Below are 14,931 nucleotides of genomic sequence, written 5' to 3' on the forward strand. Positions count from 1 at the left end.
CCTCCAGAACATCCATTTATCCCCCAAGTACCAGGCTGAGACTGAAACTCCTTTTGAAACCCCAGGCTCTTGTACTCCAGGAGGTGAATCCTCCATTCAAGGAGGTAAGTTTATTTGCTTCAGGATTGAAGCTGCATCACCTCCTCCCCAAAGGGCATTATTGTCTTTAATCTTCATTAGAATAATTGCTCTGACACACAGCAGCATAGGGATTCTCTTTGTTTTTCAAATCAAGGCAGCTGCCTGCTATGGACCAGGAGCAAAACCAAGTCAGGGCATCTGGGAAAGCAGCTAAGGAATGGAACTGAAAAGCTGCAAGAAGAATTTTGTATAGTAAATGATGCAATTATCAGGAGGAATGAAAAAGAGAGGAGAGGGATCATCCCTGGGAGCCCTCACACATCTCTGACTTAGGCACTTGGAAAACTTGAAGCATCACTACCTTCAGCACGCTCAGCTCTAAAGTGCCCCCAGTCTATGTTCTCTTACGATGAAGGGGTAGAAGAACATATGCAGATAAAGACACACAGCATCCACAAGATGCTCAATCATTTCCTTTCCCCATGCCTCGATGCCTCTATTCATGCAGTTTAAAAGGCAACCTGACTTTAATTGCTGCTGTATTGCTTTGGGAAGCAGGAGCCAGGCTCTCCAGCTCATATACATAGAATCATAGAATGGTTTGGGTAGGAAGGGACTTTCTTCTGAAGAGCTCAGCTCAGTCTCCCCTCTCTTGGGCAGGTTCAAGCCATTCCCCTTGGCCTGGCCCTACAGGCCCTTGTCCCAAGCCCCTCTCCAGCTTTCCTGCAGCCCCTTTAGGCACTGGAGCTGCTCTGGGGTCTCTCCTTCAGGAGCCTTCTCTTGTCCAGGCTGCCCCAGCCCAGCTCTCTCAGCCTGGCTCCAGAGCAGAGCTGCTCCAGCCCTCGCAGCAGCTCCATGGCCTCCTCTGGCCTCTCTCCAGCAGCTCCATGTCCCTCTGGTGCTGCTGCCTCAAAGCTGGATGCAGGACTGCGGGGTGGGAAGAATCCCCTCGACTTGCTGGCCACACTTCTTTGGATGCAGTATTGCTATGAGCAATCCCAACGACAACCCCCAGGGCTGCAGGATCAAGCCCACAATATAGGATTATTGTTGCTTTACACTCCCCCTGCTTCCCAGGCTGTGCCTTCACTAGCTTGCAACCCAGAAGCAGTGAAAGGGAAAAATCACTTCCCAGCACCCTGACACAACTCATCCTTCAGGCAGCAAAGCAAAATACAGGACAGAGAATCAATGCATGCTTTAATACCAGTGCCACCTACGTTATCAGTTAGTGCTGAGCACTTACTGACACTGTAATTTCCCCCTAACAAGCCCAGCCAAATAACAGGAAAGCAAAAACCAGATGGAATGAATGACTGAACTTACTTCTTTTCCTTCATTCTGCAGCTTCCTGTTGGTGTCTGTCACTTGATTCTGTGGGAATATCGGGGAAAAAAGACAGAGCACATCTACATGAAAATCAGGACAATGTTCTTCACAAACACACTGTACATAAACAGCATCACTTTTCACACAGCCTTCTTCTGTATGGCATAAAAGTGTTCTTTAGACGATTTAACAGTCATGGCCATTCTGGCACACAAGGATGCCAGCAGTCACACAGCAAATAACATGGATTTTCTCCCCTGCTACTAGAGAAAGCTAAAAGGCAACAGAGGTTCATAGTGTTACACAGGAGCCTCCAAATGTTGTGGTCTTAATGGATCCAATCCTGTAGCAGATGCTCATGTGGGTTCTCATGGAATCCCAAACTGGTTTGGAAGGGACCTAAAGCTCATTCAGTTCCAACCCCTGCCACAGGCAGGGACCCCTTCCACTGGAGCAGCTGCTCCAAGCCCCTGGCCTTGAACACTGCCAGGGATGGGGCATCACCTTAAAAGCTATTGTACCTGAGTGATAAAGGAGTTGTATTTCCCCCTCCTCAACACCAAATAAGTGACAATTGGGTTTTAACTCCCTATTATCACAGCAAGAAAAGAATTCTTCAACATGGGCTTCATCTATAAAGTTCATATATTTTCTTTCAGATCTTCAGATACATTTCCCACCAGATGCCTCCTCCTGGCTGCTATAAAAAGGTTATTTTTATACAGCTGACATAAAAATGAATGTATATTCTTTACTGAACCATCTCCTTGTATTATCCTACAAAGCTGTGGCTCACAGTTCAATAACCTCCCAGTTTGCAAAGCTGGAGGCTCCATGGACTGGCAAGATCCCAGCAGTTCACCCCTTTGTGGCTCCAGACATCAGTTTGACTCAAGACACAGGAACAAAGGTCACTTTAGACTCATCAGGATACAGAAGAAGCAACTTACACATCATTTATACAACAAATAGAAAGATGACTTTGGGTTTTCTGCTGAACACTCATTCATGTCCAGACAGGAGGTTTGTGAACAGAGATAGCATCTTCTACAGCCCAGCTGGGACAGCCAGAGAAAATTACACCAACTTCCAAGTAAACATGCCCAGATTAAGGTCCTCAGCAAGAGCAGCCAATTGTGAAGGTAAATACCAGCAGAGTTCAGGTGCCTCCATCAGTCCAAGACGAACATGCCATGAAACTCCTTTCTTTCCATAGAATACTAATTTCCACAGCTACTCAAGTTGTAAATAGTCATTTCCAGGCTTGTCTCTCTAAGATCACAGAATCATAGAATAGTTAGGGTTGGAAAGGACCTTAAGATCATCCAGTTCCAACCCCCCTGCCATGGGCAGGGACACTTCACACTAAACCATGGCACCCAAGGCTCTGTCCAACCTGGCCTTGAACACTGCCAGGGATGGAGCATTCACAACCTCCCTGGGCAACCCATTCCAGTGCCTCAGCACCCTCACAGTAAAGAATTTCTTCCTTATATCCAATCTAAACCTCTGCTGTTCAAGTCTGAACCCCCAACACAATGTGGACTGTACATGGAGCAGAGCAACAGTTGAGCAACACAGGACAAGCTTCAGGGTGGACTGAGATGAAAACAGCTCTCTCTTTCCTTTGGAGAACCACCACAAAGCAAGCAGCTGATACACAAATACAGCACAAATACAGGGTGAAGGAGATGGCATGGAGTAGCCCTGAGGAGAAGGACCTGCAGGTGTTGGGTGAGGAGAAGCTCCCTATGACCCAGCTTCAGTGAGCGCCTGAGCCCAGAGAAGCTGTGGCTTCCCCATCCCTGGCAGTGCTCAAGGCCAGGATGGACACAGGGGCTTGGAGCAGCTGCTCCAGTGGAAGGGGTCCCTGCCCATGGCAGGGGTTGGAGCTGGATGGGATTTAAGCTCCCTTACAACCCAAATCAGTCTGGGATTAAACTGACTGAGGATCCAACTTGTTCCCTCCTGACTACTGAAAGAAACTGGGCAACACTGATTTCCCACACTGCTCCAAACTGCAGCATCAGGTCTCACACTGAAATGTTTGTGTAGCTCCAATAAGCAGAGCCATGCGGCCTCTCTGGCTTCCTTTGGTTTTAACACTGACCATGCTGCTTTTTAAGCTTACCATGCTGCAAAGAAGGGGAGTCATCCCATCAACAGCATCTGCATCACATTGCTCCCTCTTCAGCAGTAGCTTCAGCTTTCCTGGCTGATTGCCCTGTGCAAAAACTGCTCATTTCCTTTATGATGTATTGAGCTTTTACAAGCAGGAGCCCAGCATCTCTTCCAAAGATTATTTTATTTGCTTCTATCCTGAAAATCCCACCAGGAAAAAGGAATCCGTGTAGGCTAATTTAAAACTGCTCCTAAAATAATGCCAGGGCTGTAGTAGTCTTCTATTAAAATTACATCTCAATCCCAGTTAAAGCAAGGAGTAAGGATACATTCTGCCCTTGCACACTAGGAGTTTTCAGGGGGCAGGGAGCTGTGTTTTGTTTTGGTCTTAAGGTCTACATGTATATATTGTAATAAAATAGATGATTATTTATATAGACTCTCTGTAGACACATTGAAGCTTTTCAGACAAGGAGGGTTTATAATCTAAGACAGACGCACAGCAAGGGGGGACAGACAACAGGTGAGCACATGTGAGGAATGAGACACTGGGATCACACAGGGGCTTAAAGGATGCTCAAGTCGTTAGTTCATTCATCTGCCTATGGAACATGTGGTATGGAGCAGGGCTTGGGATGGGTGAGGGGTTAAGCATCACTCTGCTACCATTTAGTGTCGGAGTGATGAGAGAGAAGCAAAGGGAGCTGGAGAGGAATCCTGGGAATGGACCTGAAGGACACCACCATGACCCTGCTGCTGACTCCATCCCTCTGTCCAAAACCCATCTACTGATGCCATACACAAAACACATCTACTGCTGATTCTGCTAAGTGTGGGATGTTTGCCTCACTGGCTGTATTATAGTGAGGATGAAGAGCACAGCAGCTCCTTCCTAAATCCTTTACACACGTGATGGAGCACATCTAAAGCCACCCAACAAGAATTTAGGCTGTAGATTCCCTTAGTCATGTACTTTGAATTTAATGACAGCTCCTACACTTACTGCAGTGTCAATATCATTAAGGTTATCAATGACATAATAAGGTTATAAATGTTCCTAGGATGTTGCTGAGGTAATGGACTGTAGATGTTCAATACCTTAAGGAGGCCTATCAAAAATCTGGAGAGGGACTTACTACAGGAGTGTGTAGGTGTAGAACAAGGGGGAATGAGTTTAATCTGAGAGAAGGTAGATTTAGATTAGTTATAAGGAAGATATGGCACAGGGTGCCCAGAAAAGCTGTGGCTGCCCCATCCCTGGCAGTGCTCAAGGCCAGGTTGGACAGAGGGGCTTGGAGCAGCTGCTCCAGTGGAAAGGGTCCCTGCCCATGGCAGGGGTTGGAGCTGGATGGGATTTAAGCTCCCTTCCAACACAAACCAAGCTGGGATTCTATGAAATATCACCCAAAGTAAGGAGGTGCCTCTTTGAGAGTGTATCCAGCATACTTTCTATTCATTTATTTTCCATCCACAGCCACGTTATCAATCAGTGACCCAGCATCTCTTGAAAACAACACACTGCTGTGTAGGGCAGAAATCCACTGCAAGGAGCTCCTCTGCTGCTCAAGAGCAGCAAGTTCCCAATTCAATGTTTCCCCTTCACAGGGCACAAAAGCAGGACAGAAAGTTTAACAACACAGCTCTGAGTAGATTTTAATCACAGAATCAGAGTCACAGAACCCCAGGTTGGAAGGGACCTCAGGGATCACCCGGTCCAACCCTTCCAGGCACAGCATGACCCAGACTGGATGGTCCAGCACCATGTGCAGCCCAGTCTTAACAGTGTCCAACATTGGGGAATCCACCACTTCCCTGCAGAGATTATTCCAGCTGCTTGTTCTCAGGGTGAAACCTTTTCCTCTTGTGCCCAGTGGGAATCTCCCCAGCAGTAACTTGTGCCCATCACCCCTTGTCTTACCCATGGGACTCCTCATCAAAAGGGAGTCTCCGTGTTCTTTGTAGCCACCCTTTAAATACAGGAATATGGTGACAAGGTCTCCCTGAGCCTTCTTTTCTCAAGGTTTTAGTTCACTTGGAGCCACCTGAAATCCATCATTCCTGCAGCTGTGTTACCTATGAATGGCAGCAGACAACACACCCAGCTCATATTTACCAGGTACACTCTTAAAACAATGAACACCAAGATTTCTACAGCCTGATGTCACACAAAACACTCCGAAGCTACAAGCACAGGACTGAAGATACACACTGGAGATGCAACAGGGAGGGCATTTATGTTGCTGCTGCTTGCACATAAGTTCAAAGACCAGCGCTACTGCGACAAAGACCCAGATCAAACAGAGAATGAATAGCTGGAACAAAACACACTCTCACCACTGGACGCAGGGATGATTCCCTGAGGAAACCCTTACAAAGAAGGCCTGGGATTGGGGAAATATGTTTCTGTGTATATTTTCCCCATGTGCTGTTTTATAGATCGCATAGTAATGGAAATCAAGAGAGATCCTGAGGGTACAGAGATGGACTTCACAGTGCGCCACCGACAAAATAGCTGTTGGGAGAATGGGAAACAGCAACAGGCCTTTGCAAAGAAACAATGTGGAATTCTTGGCTAGGAACAATGGCTTAAAAATAAATAAATAAAGGCTTTTTGATGGTATTTTCAATGGCCTCATCCTACAGTCGACCGCTGGATGAATCCTTGCCATGGAAAATGCCACTGTCATAACATGGGTGCTTCTGGTGTCAGAATAGCCCCCCAGGAAGGTGTTTCTGTGAGCATGCGGTTGGTTGTGGGATGGAGAGCTGTGTGTGGAAAGCCAAAAGCCTGCTTGGAAACACCACAGATGGCTTTAAGTGAATAAATAAATGTATGAAAAGCAGCAGTGAGCACACTGAGGTTGGAGTTTCTTTGCCTGAAAACAAGCCCTCTGCTCCAGCAGGACCACATCTGGATGGCTTTCTCTTACCTTCAGTTTCTGAGCCTCTCCTCTAACCTTCAGCAGCTCTGTGATGGAGTCCACAAAGCCCTGGTAATGGAAGTTGCACATCTTCTCAATCTCACGATCATGGTTCCTGATTCGTGCCTCCAGTTTCTCCATAAAGCGACCGTGTTCTTCTCCATCATAGACAGACCTAAAGAGAAGATGACAATGATGGGTCAATATTGCAGTATTTGTTAGTCATTACTTACACAGTGAGCTTCATAAACCTCCTGTGATAAAGGGATAGTTCTGCTGTTTATTCCCATACACAAAGCACCAAACTCAAGTTTGAGTACCTTCCTATTCCAGCCCTTCTTTCTTTTTCCCCCTGCCAAACACAAGCTTCATGTCCCATCAGAGACCACAACACGGCCAACACAGCACCAAAGGATCCAAAACAGTGTCTTTGAGCTCTGTCTTTGAGCTCAGCCACCTCTGATCACTATCTGCTACCATAAGTTACAATGCTGAGAGCTCCTCCTGGATGTTCTTCAGCCTTCAAGAGTAAAAGCTATAATGGAAAAGTATCACGTCTACAGCTGGCAAAACCCATTCCCCTTCCATTCCCAATGTTGACAGCACTGTTAGCCCTCTGGCTGCAAAACCAACACAGCCACAGCAAAGTCTGTTGAAGGAGAAGCAGCAAAAGGGTTGTTGGGGTCACTGCCTCCTGAACACAGCGCCCAAAACACATAAGGACAGAGGAAAGGTCAACAGTTCTCTTGAGTGAGACATGTGGAAGGCAGCAATTCCTGCAGCTGAAATAGCACCCGGCTGATGGAGAAGAGAAGGCTCCTCAAGGGGAGACCCCAGAGCAGCTCCAGTGCCTAAAGGGGCTGCAGGAAAGCTGGAGAGGGGCTTGGGACAAGGGCCTGTAGGGACAGGCCAAGGGGAATGGCTTGAACCTGCCCAAGAGAGGGGAGACTGAGCTGAGCTCTTAGGCAGAAGCTGTTCCCTGGGAGGGTGCTGAGGCGCTGGCGCAGGGTGCCCAGAGCAGCTGTGGCTGCCCCATCCCTGGCAGTGTCCAACCCAAACCACTAAGGTTCTGTGATCCATTAAACCTTCCTGCCTGCAGTAAGGGATGTGACCCTTTGGAGCAATCTGTGCTCCCAGGTCACTTCGGAGGATCCCACCTCTGCAGTTCACAAAGGTCTCTTAGTAATAAAAATACCCTTACAGGACTAAAAGCTGGAGGAAAACCACTTGATTATCATCCTTCAATGTCTGCCCTAGCAACTTCAGTTAGTTTCAGTAAAACCTCTCAACAGCAAAACAAAACCACCCAAACTTTATAAACCTGCTTAAAACTCAATGTAAAATAAAAGCCCCCAAGATTAGAAGCCTGCAAAGGTGACCCTGTTCCCTTCTTTACTCCAAGACAGAAGTTGGTTGGTGCTAAAGAGAGACAGAACCTCCTGAAATCACACGGGTACCAGGGGTTGTTCCTTCCAGCTCAGCAGAGGTCCGCTGGTGGTAGAGGGAAGCTGGAGGCAGAGTGCCATCTAGTGCTCTTCGCGTTTACAGAAGCATCCATCAAGGCTGAAAACACCCAACTGAGTCACAAGTCCGGGCAAAGTGTCCTCTGGAGGTGGCCAAACTGAGCCATAAGGGTCTGGTGACTGAAAACCTTCTATTGTATGTTCATTTAACCACATTGGAGTGTAAAACAAGAGCTGGTGAAAGGAAGCGACGAACCCCAGCATCTCAAGGGTCAGCCCTAAGCTTGGATTTGAACAAACTCTGTACCATGGAATCCCAGCCTGGTTTGTGTTGGAAGCGACCTTAAAGCTCATCCAGCTGCCAGCTCAACACTGCCAGGGATGGGGCAGCCACAGCTTCTCTGGGCACCCTGTACCTCAGCATCCTCATCTTCCTCTTTGAGCTCTCCTGTTCATCCACAACCTTCCCACAGCAGAATCAGCATCCTTCACTTCTGTCCTCCCTATAAAACACATGCAAGTGAGCAATAGCCCAGTCCATCCTAGACCAAACTGCAATACACTCCAAAGCTGAAGGATAGCAACTCCAAATTAAGGGGATGTCAAGTTCTTACTCTGCATTGAACACCATCATAAGTGGATTACAGTAAGTGTGCAGGGACTCAGGTTGATTGAAAGAACGAATCTCACCCCTGCAATCACATCAAGACACACTCAAGTCCCAAACTCCACCATCATCATCTTCAGTCCCCTGGCTCTGGTAGATGTCCAACTTCCTGAGCTGCTGCTTCAGCTGCCCAAGCTACAGCACCACTCTTGCAAAGCATCCCTGTGATGCCATACCCTTGATGTAAGTGTGCTGTTACCTACCTAGTCACTGCCAGCTTTCTCAAGCCCAGCTCTGGTTCCCACCTCACACACTCAACTGAACACCTTTTATTACATCCTTCACATTACCCCATCTGGGACATTGCACTTCCCACTTCTTCCCTACCAAACCTTCAGGATTGCCACTGCCCTGCTCTGGATCTCCAGGTCTCTTCAGCTGCTCCCCTCCACCTCGTTTCTTCTGCACATACACTCTGCTCTTAGTAACATCTCTCCTATTTCAGATGCTGATTACAGCCCAACCTGCATCTTCATTGATCTTGACTTGATAAGAAGACACTGCAAGATGATGCAAAAGCATTTCTAGAAAGAAATGGATCTTAAACATAGATTAATACCCATTAACAGTCATGACACCACACAATGAACACATAAAGGAAGGAAAACAAAAATCACAATTACAAGTGGCTTGGCTTATTCATGCTCTTGGTTGTAAATAACAAAGGGCTGGGACAATGCTATAGAAAATGATCCTTGAAGCAGCTTCTCTTATGCTTTTGCTATAAAACATTACTTGCCAGATAGCTTTACTAATAGCCTCCCCCACAAAAAGCCTTCTGATTGAAACAGACTGAAGATGAGTGGTGTGTGCTGCATGTACTTATCATATAGCTCTGTAGGCTGTAACTCTGGGCTTGAAGACTTTGCTCAGTGCCACCCCAGTCTGGTTTACACTTCTGAAGTACACTCGCTAAGCAAAACCATTGAGGGTGCCTTGAAAAGGGTCTTGGATTGCATTGTCTGGTTCCACAGTTTCTGCAGGCCTCAAAAATCCACTTTGGATTTGATTCCAAAAGGTCAACTGGAAAAACCTTCCCAGGAAAGCCAGAGCAGGCAAATGCACCAGGAGTTCCCATCTGCACCTTGTGTCGCTGCAAAGTGTAGTCCCCAAAACAGGGGCAACCAAAGCTGGTCCATGTCAAGCAGCCAAACCATTAACAAAGAGGATGCTGCAGATGTGGATGTGTGCCACAGCTGGATGCTCTGGTGCCTTTTCCATTTCCCAAGCAGCAGCCCATGCAGAAGCACATCACGATGGAGAACCATTCACGCCTTCATCCCCTCCCAGCACTGCAAAGCCTCACTGTGCTGTACTCAACCACACTGCACTGGATACTACAATGCATTCATTCTCCATCACTTCAACATCCATAAGAGCAAAAAACCGGGGGAAAAGCAGAGGTCAAAAACTCTTTAGGGGTTTCATGTGGCTGTTCTCAGATTGGCAGGTCCGATACCAGATACTATCTACTGCATCTATACACCATATCCACATAGTGCTGCAACAAGTCCAGAGGAAGCCATGGAGCTGCTGTAAGGGCTGGAGCAGCTCTGCTCTGGAGCCAGGCTGAGAGAGCTGGGCTGGGGCAGCCTGGACAAGAGAAGGCTCCTCAAGGGGAGAGCCCAGAGCAGCTCCAGTGCCTAAAGGGGCTGCAGGAAAGCTGGAGAGGGGCTTGGGACAAGGGCCTGGAGGGACAGGCCAAGGGGAATGGCTTGAACCTGCCCAAGAGAGGGGAGACTGAGCTGAGCTCTGAGGCAGAAGCTGTTCCCTGTGAGGGTGCTGAGGCGCTGGCACAGGGTGCCCAGAGAAGCTGTGGCTGCCCCATCCCTGGTAGTGCTCAAGGCCAGGTTGGACACAGGGGCTTGGAGCAGCTGCTCCAGTGGAAGGGGTCCCTGCCCGTGGCAGGGGTTGGAGCTGGATGAGCTTTAAGCTCCCTTCCAACCCAAACCAGGCCAGGATCCTATAACAGTGATGCTGAAAACACATCAGAGGAGCTTAAACACCCTGCACACATGTGAATTAATGCTAGCAAATCCTTAGGAGCTCTTTCTGCGTGTGCTCCCCATGTCTCATCCTCAGGCGGTGAACACGAGCCCCCCAGGGACGGCCAAGCCCCCAGTGTGAGCCCCCAGCACCAGTTCCCTGCAGGATGGGCACTCAGACTCTGACACCTAAAGAACCCCAGCACAAAGCTCAGAGGAGGGGATGCTCTGGGGGTGAAATGAAAGGGATCTGGAACAATGCGGGAGGAGCTCTGGGGACACTGGAACAGAGGGGATGTGCTTCTGGTTTCACTTAATAAGTGGAACAAATTCCTGACTCTGTTATGGACTTTTATTTCCCTTTTTGTCTCCCCCCCCCCCCCATTAAACCTCTGTAGTGGTTTTAATCCCTCAGAAACATTTTCTTCTCATTAAGCTACATAAAAGCATTAGCAGTTGGTTTAATCTTCTTCTGACTTTTGTAATCAACAAATTAACTCCTGAGTAATGCAAGCAAAAGTACATGGACTCATTCAGGAGTGTGCAAGAGCTCCATAGAGAAAAGGTCAAAGCAAGTGGGTGAGATGGGTACCTGCTCAGCATCCAGCTGCCAAAGAGCTTCAAGCCTTGGCTTCACCAGGGCCACTTGCATACATGGGGCTTTAGCAAGCTGGGCTCCAAAGACACCCATTTCCTGGCTGTGTTACACCTGAAGTTAACTCACTGGAAGAGCAAGTGTAGAGCATGCTCTTTGTTTTCTTTATGTGAAATAAAGGCAAATTCATTCAGTTTTGTCCCATCTCCCATAAATATCTATAGCACAAATATGGAGGGAAAAAAAGCTACTTTTTCTTTTTTTTCATTTTGGACAAGTATAAAACATTGAATCATGATTATTTTTCATTAGTTTAGTTCAGAAAGCATTCCCATGGGTGCTTTTTACACAGTCCCAGCCTGGTTTGGGTTAGAAGGGACCTTAAAGCTCCTCCAGCTCCAACCCCTGCCCCACATCTCTTGCACAGAAGTTTCACACACCATCATCCTCTCAGGTTACAACAGAAATCATTGCAGTCACTGTAAGATTCAGCAAAACCATCAGCAATATGCCATTACCACAAGGTTCTGGAGTAGCAAACAAAGCCCCTTCTGCAGAGCATCACTGTACTTCGCTATCTGGATGATCTTTGTGGCACAGCTGAGAACACCTTGACTTCAGCCATGTCCTGGTGTGACCCTGGGGGTATTCTCATCACAAGGAGCAACGCAGCACACAGCATTCCTGTAAACCACATGCATACACTGCTCCAAAGCCATCCTACGAATCCATGTTACTTGTCAGTGACTGAAGGAGCCTTTCAACAGGGCTTCCCCATGCAGTTGTCCTGGGCCTGGTTTTCCTCAGTGGCTTTATTAGGGAATTAGAAGCTAGAATGCAAGCAGTGCTTTGGAAATGGGCTGGTGACACCAAAGAGGAGCCACAAGCAGCAGCCAAAGACCTTGAGGAACTGGAAGTGCTTCCAGAAGCCAAGCAGGAGGAAGGGCAGTAAAGGCAAGTGCATGGCTGGGGTCCAAGCTAAGGTCACAACCAGCAGCAGAAGTGCAATGGGAGCAGAGGGGAGGCAGGAAAACACAGAATCCACATCAGCCACAGCACCTGATTCATTGGGCTATGAAGAGGTGAAGGAATTTGGGGTCTGATATGAAGAGAAAGGGCTGCTGAAGATGCAGGGAACAAGGAGCCATGGAAGCTGCTCTGCTATGAGCCTACAGCAGCACAAGGAAGAGGAGGAAAAGAACGCTTGCCAAAGAAGAAGGAAGGCACCATCCCAAAGCAGCCACAAATCAAACTGCTGATAACTGAGAATCGGTTTTATGCACTTCACAGAATTAAGATTTTAGCCATCACATCTATAAAAGCAGATGAGATTATCACGGGACAATTTTAATGTCTATCCTTGCTGTGTTATTGTCCCATAAAAGTGCTTTTTCCTAGGGAAAAAAGTTCACTTTGTCGTCTTAAAGCATTGTTTAAACAAGCTGATTGCTTTTTTGGTGCATTCTTGGCTTTCAGTCCTGGACCCTCCTTTCTGTGTGAAGCAATACTGTCCTAACATCCAACACAGGCGCAACGAATACTGAAGACATGCATGAGATTAGAAGCGCTGCATTAGGAAACCACACAGAGCACATTAAAATTGACACTGCTGTGATTGATAACTTCCACATGGAAAGCGAGTGGACCCACAGCTTGGTTGGAAAACAGGGACAGCATCAGCAACCAGCACTGCCCATGGGCTTAGTGTTGCCTGTGTATGGTCTTGAAGAGCAAAGCAGCAGCTCCACTGCCTCCATCGCTCCAGCCCAGAACCCCCCCCTGTGCTGGGCTGCACCCCCAGAGCGTGAGCAGCAGCTCAGGGAGGGGATCCTGCTCCTCTGCTGTGCTCTGGGGAGACCCCCCCTGCAGCCCTGCTCCAGCTCTGGGGCAGCAGCACAAGAGGGACCTGGAGCTGCTGGAGAGAGGCCAGAGGAGGCCATGGAGCTGCTGCGAGGGCTGGAGCAGCTCTGCTCTGGAGCCAGGCTGAGAGAGCTGGGCTGGGGCAGCCTGGACAAGAGAAGGCTCCTGAAGGGGAGACCCCAGAGCAGCTCCAGTGCCTAAAGGGGCTGCAGGAAAGCTGGAGAGGGGCTTGGGACAAGGGCCTGTAGGGACAGGCCAAGGGGAATGGCTTGAACCTGCCCAGGAGAGAGGAGTCTGAGCTGAGCTCTTAGGCACAAGCTGTTCCCTGGGAGGGTGCTGAGGCGCTGGCACAGGGTGCCCAGAGAAGCTGTGGCTGCCCCATCCCTGGCAGTGCTCAAGGCCAGGTTGGACACAGGGGCTTGGAGCAGCTGCTCCAGTGGAAGGGGTCCCTGCCTGTGGCAGGGGTTGGGATCAGATGAGCTTTAAGGTCCTTTCCATCCCAAACCACTCTGTAATTCCATGCTCACCTCCAGGCAGTTCAGTGCCCAGAAACCAGCACTTGGCACAGACATCCCTGCCTGGCAGCACACGATGCTCCCCAGCTTCCAGCTCCTTTCCTCTTGCAGAAGCCTACGGCTCAGTACAGAGGTCAACTCGAGGTCTCCCCACAGGCACAAGTTGAATGAGATGGCACAAAGCAGCTCCCTGCTGCCAGTTCATTGTGTGGAGAGGTTCCTGACTTGCAGCAGCAGACAGATGTGTGCTCTGCACACAGCGCTGCCATTGGAACACAGCCTTCTGCCTCCTCCTCCTCCACTGAACATAAGCCCTCTCCAGCACCCCAGAGAGAGGAAAAGTCCTTTTAAACCTTCTTATAACTCAAATCAGTTGAATCAAACCTGATTAGGAGCAATCACACGAGTGCCTCCAGAAGGAAACCTGATGCAACAGGGACTTGGCAGGGACAAGCATCTCGCTGACCCAGTTTCTCCCATCAGCACAGCCCACACTAGAGACAGCTCGTTCTCATTTACAGCCTAAGAACTGCTTTCTACACTCACATGCAAGTCTCAGATTAGGCTTTAGTTGGCTAAATATAGATGCCTGGCACCCTTAGAGATACCTGCCTAGGGCAGGTTAACCTGGCAAAGGACCTACAATGAGCCTTTTAGAGATGCAGCTGGAGGCCACACAAGACCAAGCATCACACGCAGCACAAGGTACCTCTGTTCATGCGCTTCAGTCGCTTTCTGTGTGGGTTAGTTGAAGAATGAGAAGCCCTTTTGTTCAGTTTGAGGACTCAGGTCATGAACCCACAATCACACATGCCAAAGGGCAGAGAGGTTCTGTAGGAGATGCTCAGAAATCCATTTGACTTGAAAGGGCTTCTCCAAAAGATAGAACTGAGAGTGAAGAATCCACTTACTGAATTTTATTGCATCTACTCTTGTAGTTCTCCATTATTCCATGGAGATATTCCACCACATCCCCAGGATCCACGCAGTCAAAACCAGACATGACAGTGATGCACAGGGAAAGCGACAATGAATTTTCAGTTCAGCTTCACTAAAGCTTCCCCATAAAGGTATGTTACAGATCATGGTTTAGTCGAGGAGAGAAGGAGCTTAAGGCAAAACAACAGCTCAGGACCAGCTCTAAGGACAGAATCCAGATGTTGAAGCTCAGAGCTTATCTGTTAGGTCTTGGAAGCTCAATATATGGCATGTGTCTACTATAAAGCCCACAAATAGCTGATCTGGACCCACTCAAGACCAAAAGACCTCCATAAAAGAGAGACACTAAACCTGCCTTAAGCCTCTTGTCCCAGCTCATCCACAGTTGAGGTTTGGGGGTCTAATGCTGAGCTTCAGATGAGTAAATCCCTCTTTGCCAGCAAACCTCAACCTCA

General features: G+C 48.3%; 1 protein-coding gene across 2 annotated transcripts in view; it reads right to left on the reverse strand.

The window, feature by feature from the left end:
- Positions 1–14,931, reverse strand: part of EXOC6B (exocyst complex component 6B) — a 291,776-nt gene that overhangs the window by 240,779 nt on the left and 36,066 nt on the right. For both annotated transcript variants that reach the window (XM_034064717.1, XM_034064716.1), the window contains exons 2-3: positions 6,462–6,627; positions 1,408–1,455 (exon numbers count right to left, since the gene is read on the reverse strand). In XM_034064717.1, coding sequence (XP_033920608.1) covers positions 1,408–1,455; positions 6,462–6,627 — 214 coding nt within the window. The remainder of the gene's footprint in view (positions 1–1,407; positions 1,456–6,461; positions 6,628–14,931) is intronic.

Source organism: Melopsittacus undulatus, chromosome 7 (assembly GCF_012275295.1).
Source record: "Melopsittacus undulatus isolate bMelUnd1 chromosome 7, bMelUnd1.mat.Z, whole genome shotgun sequence".
NCBI lineage: Eukaryota > Metazoa > Chordata > Aves > Psittaciformes > Psittaculidae > Melopsittacus > Melopsittacus undulatus.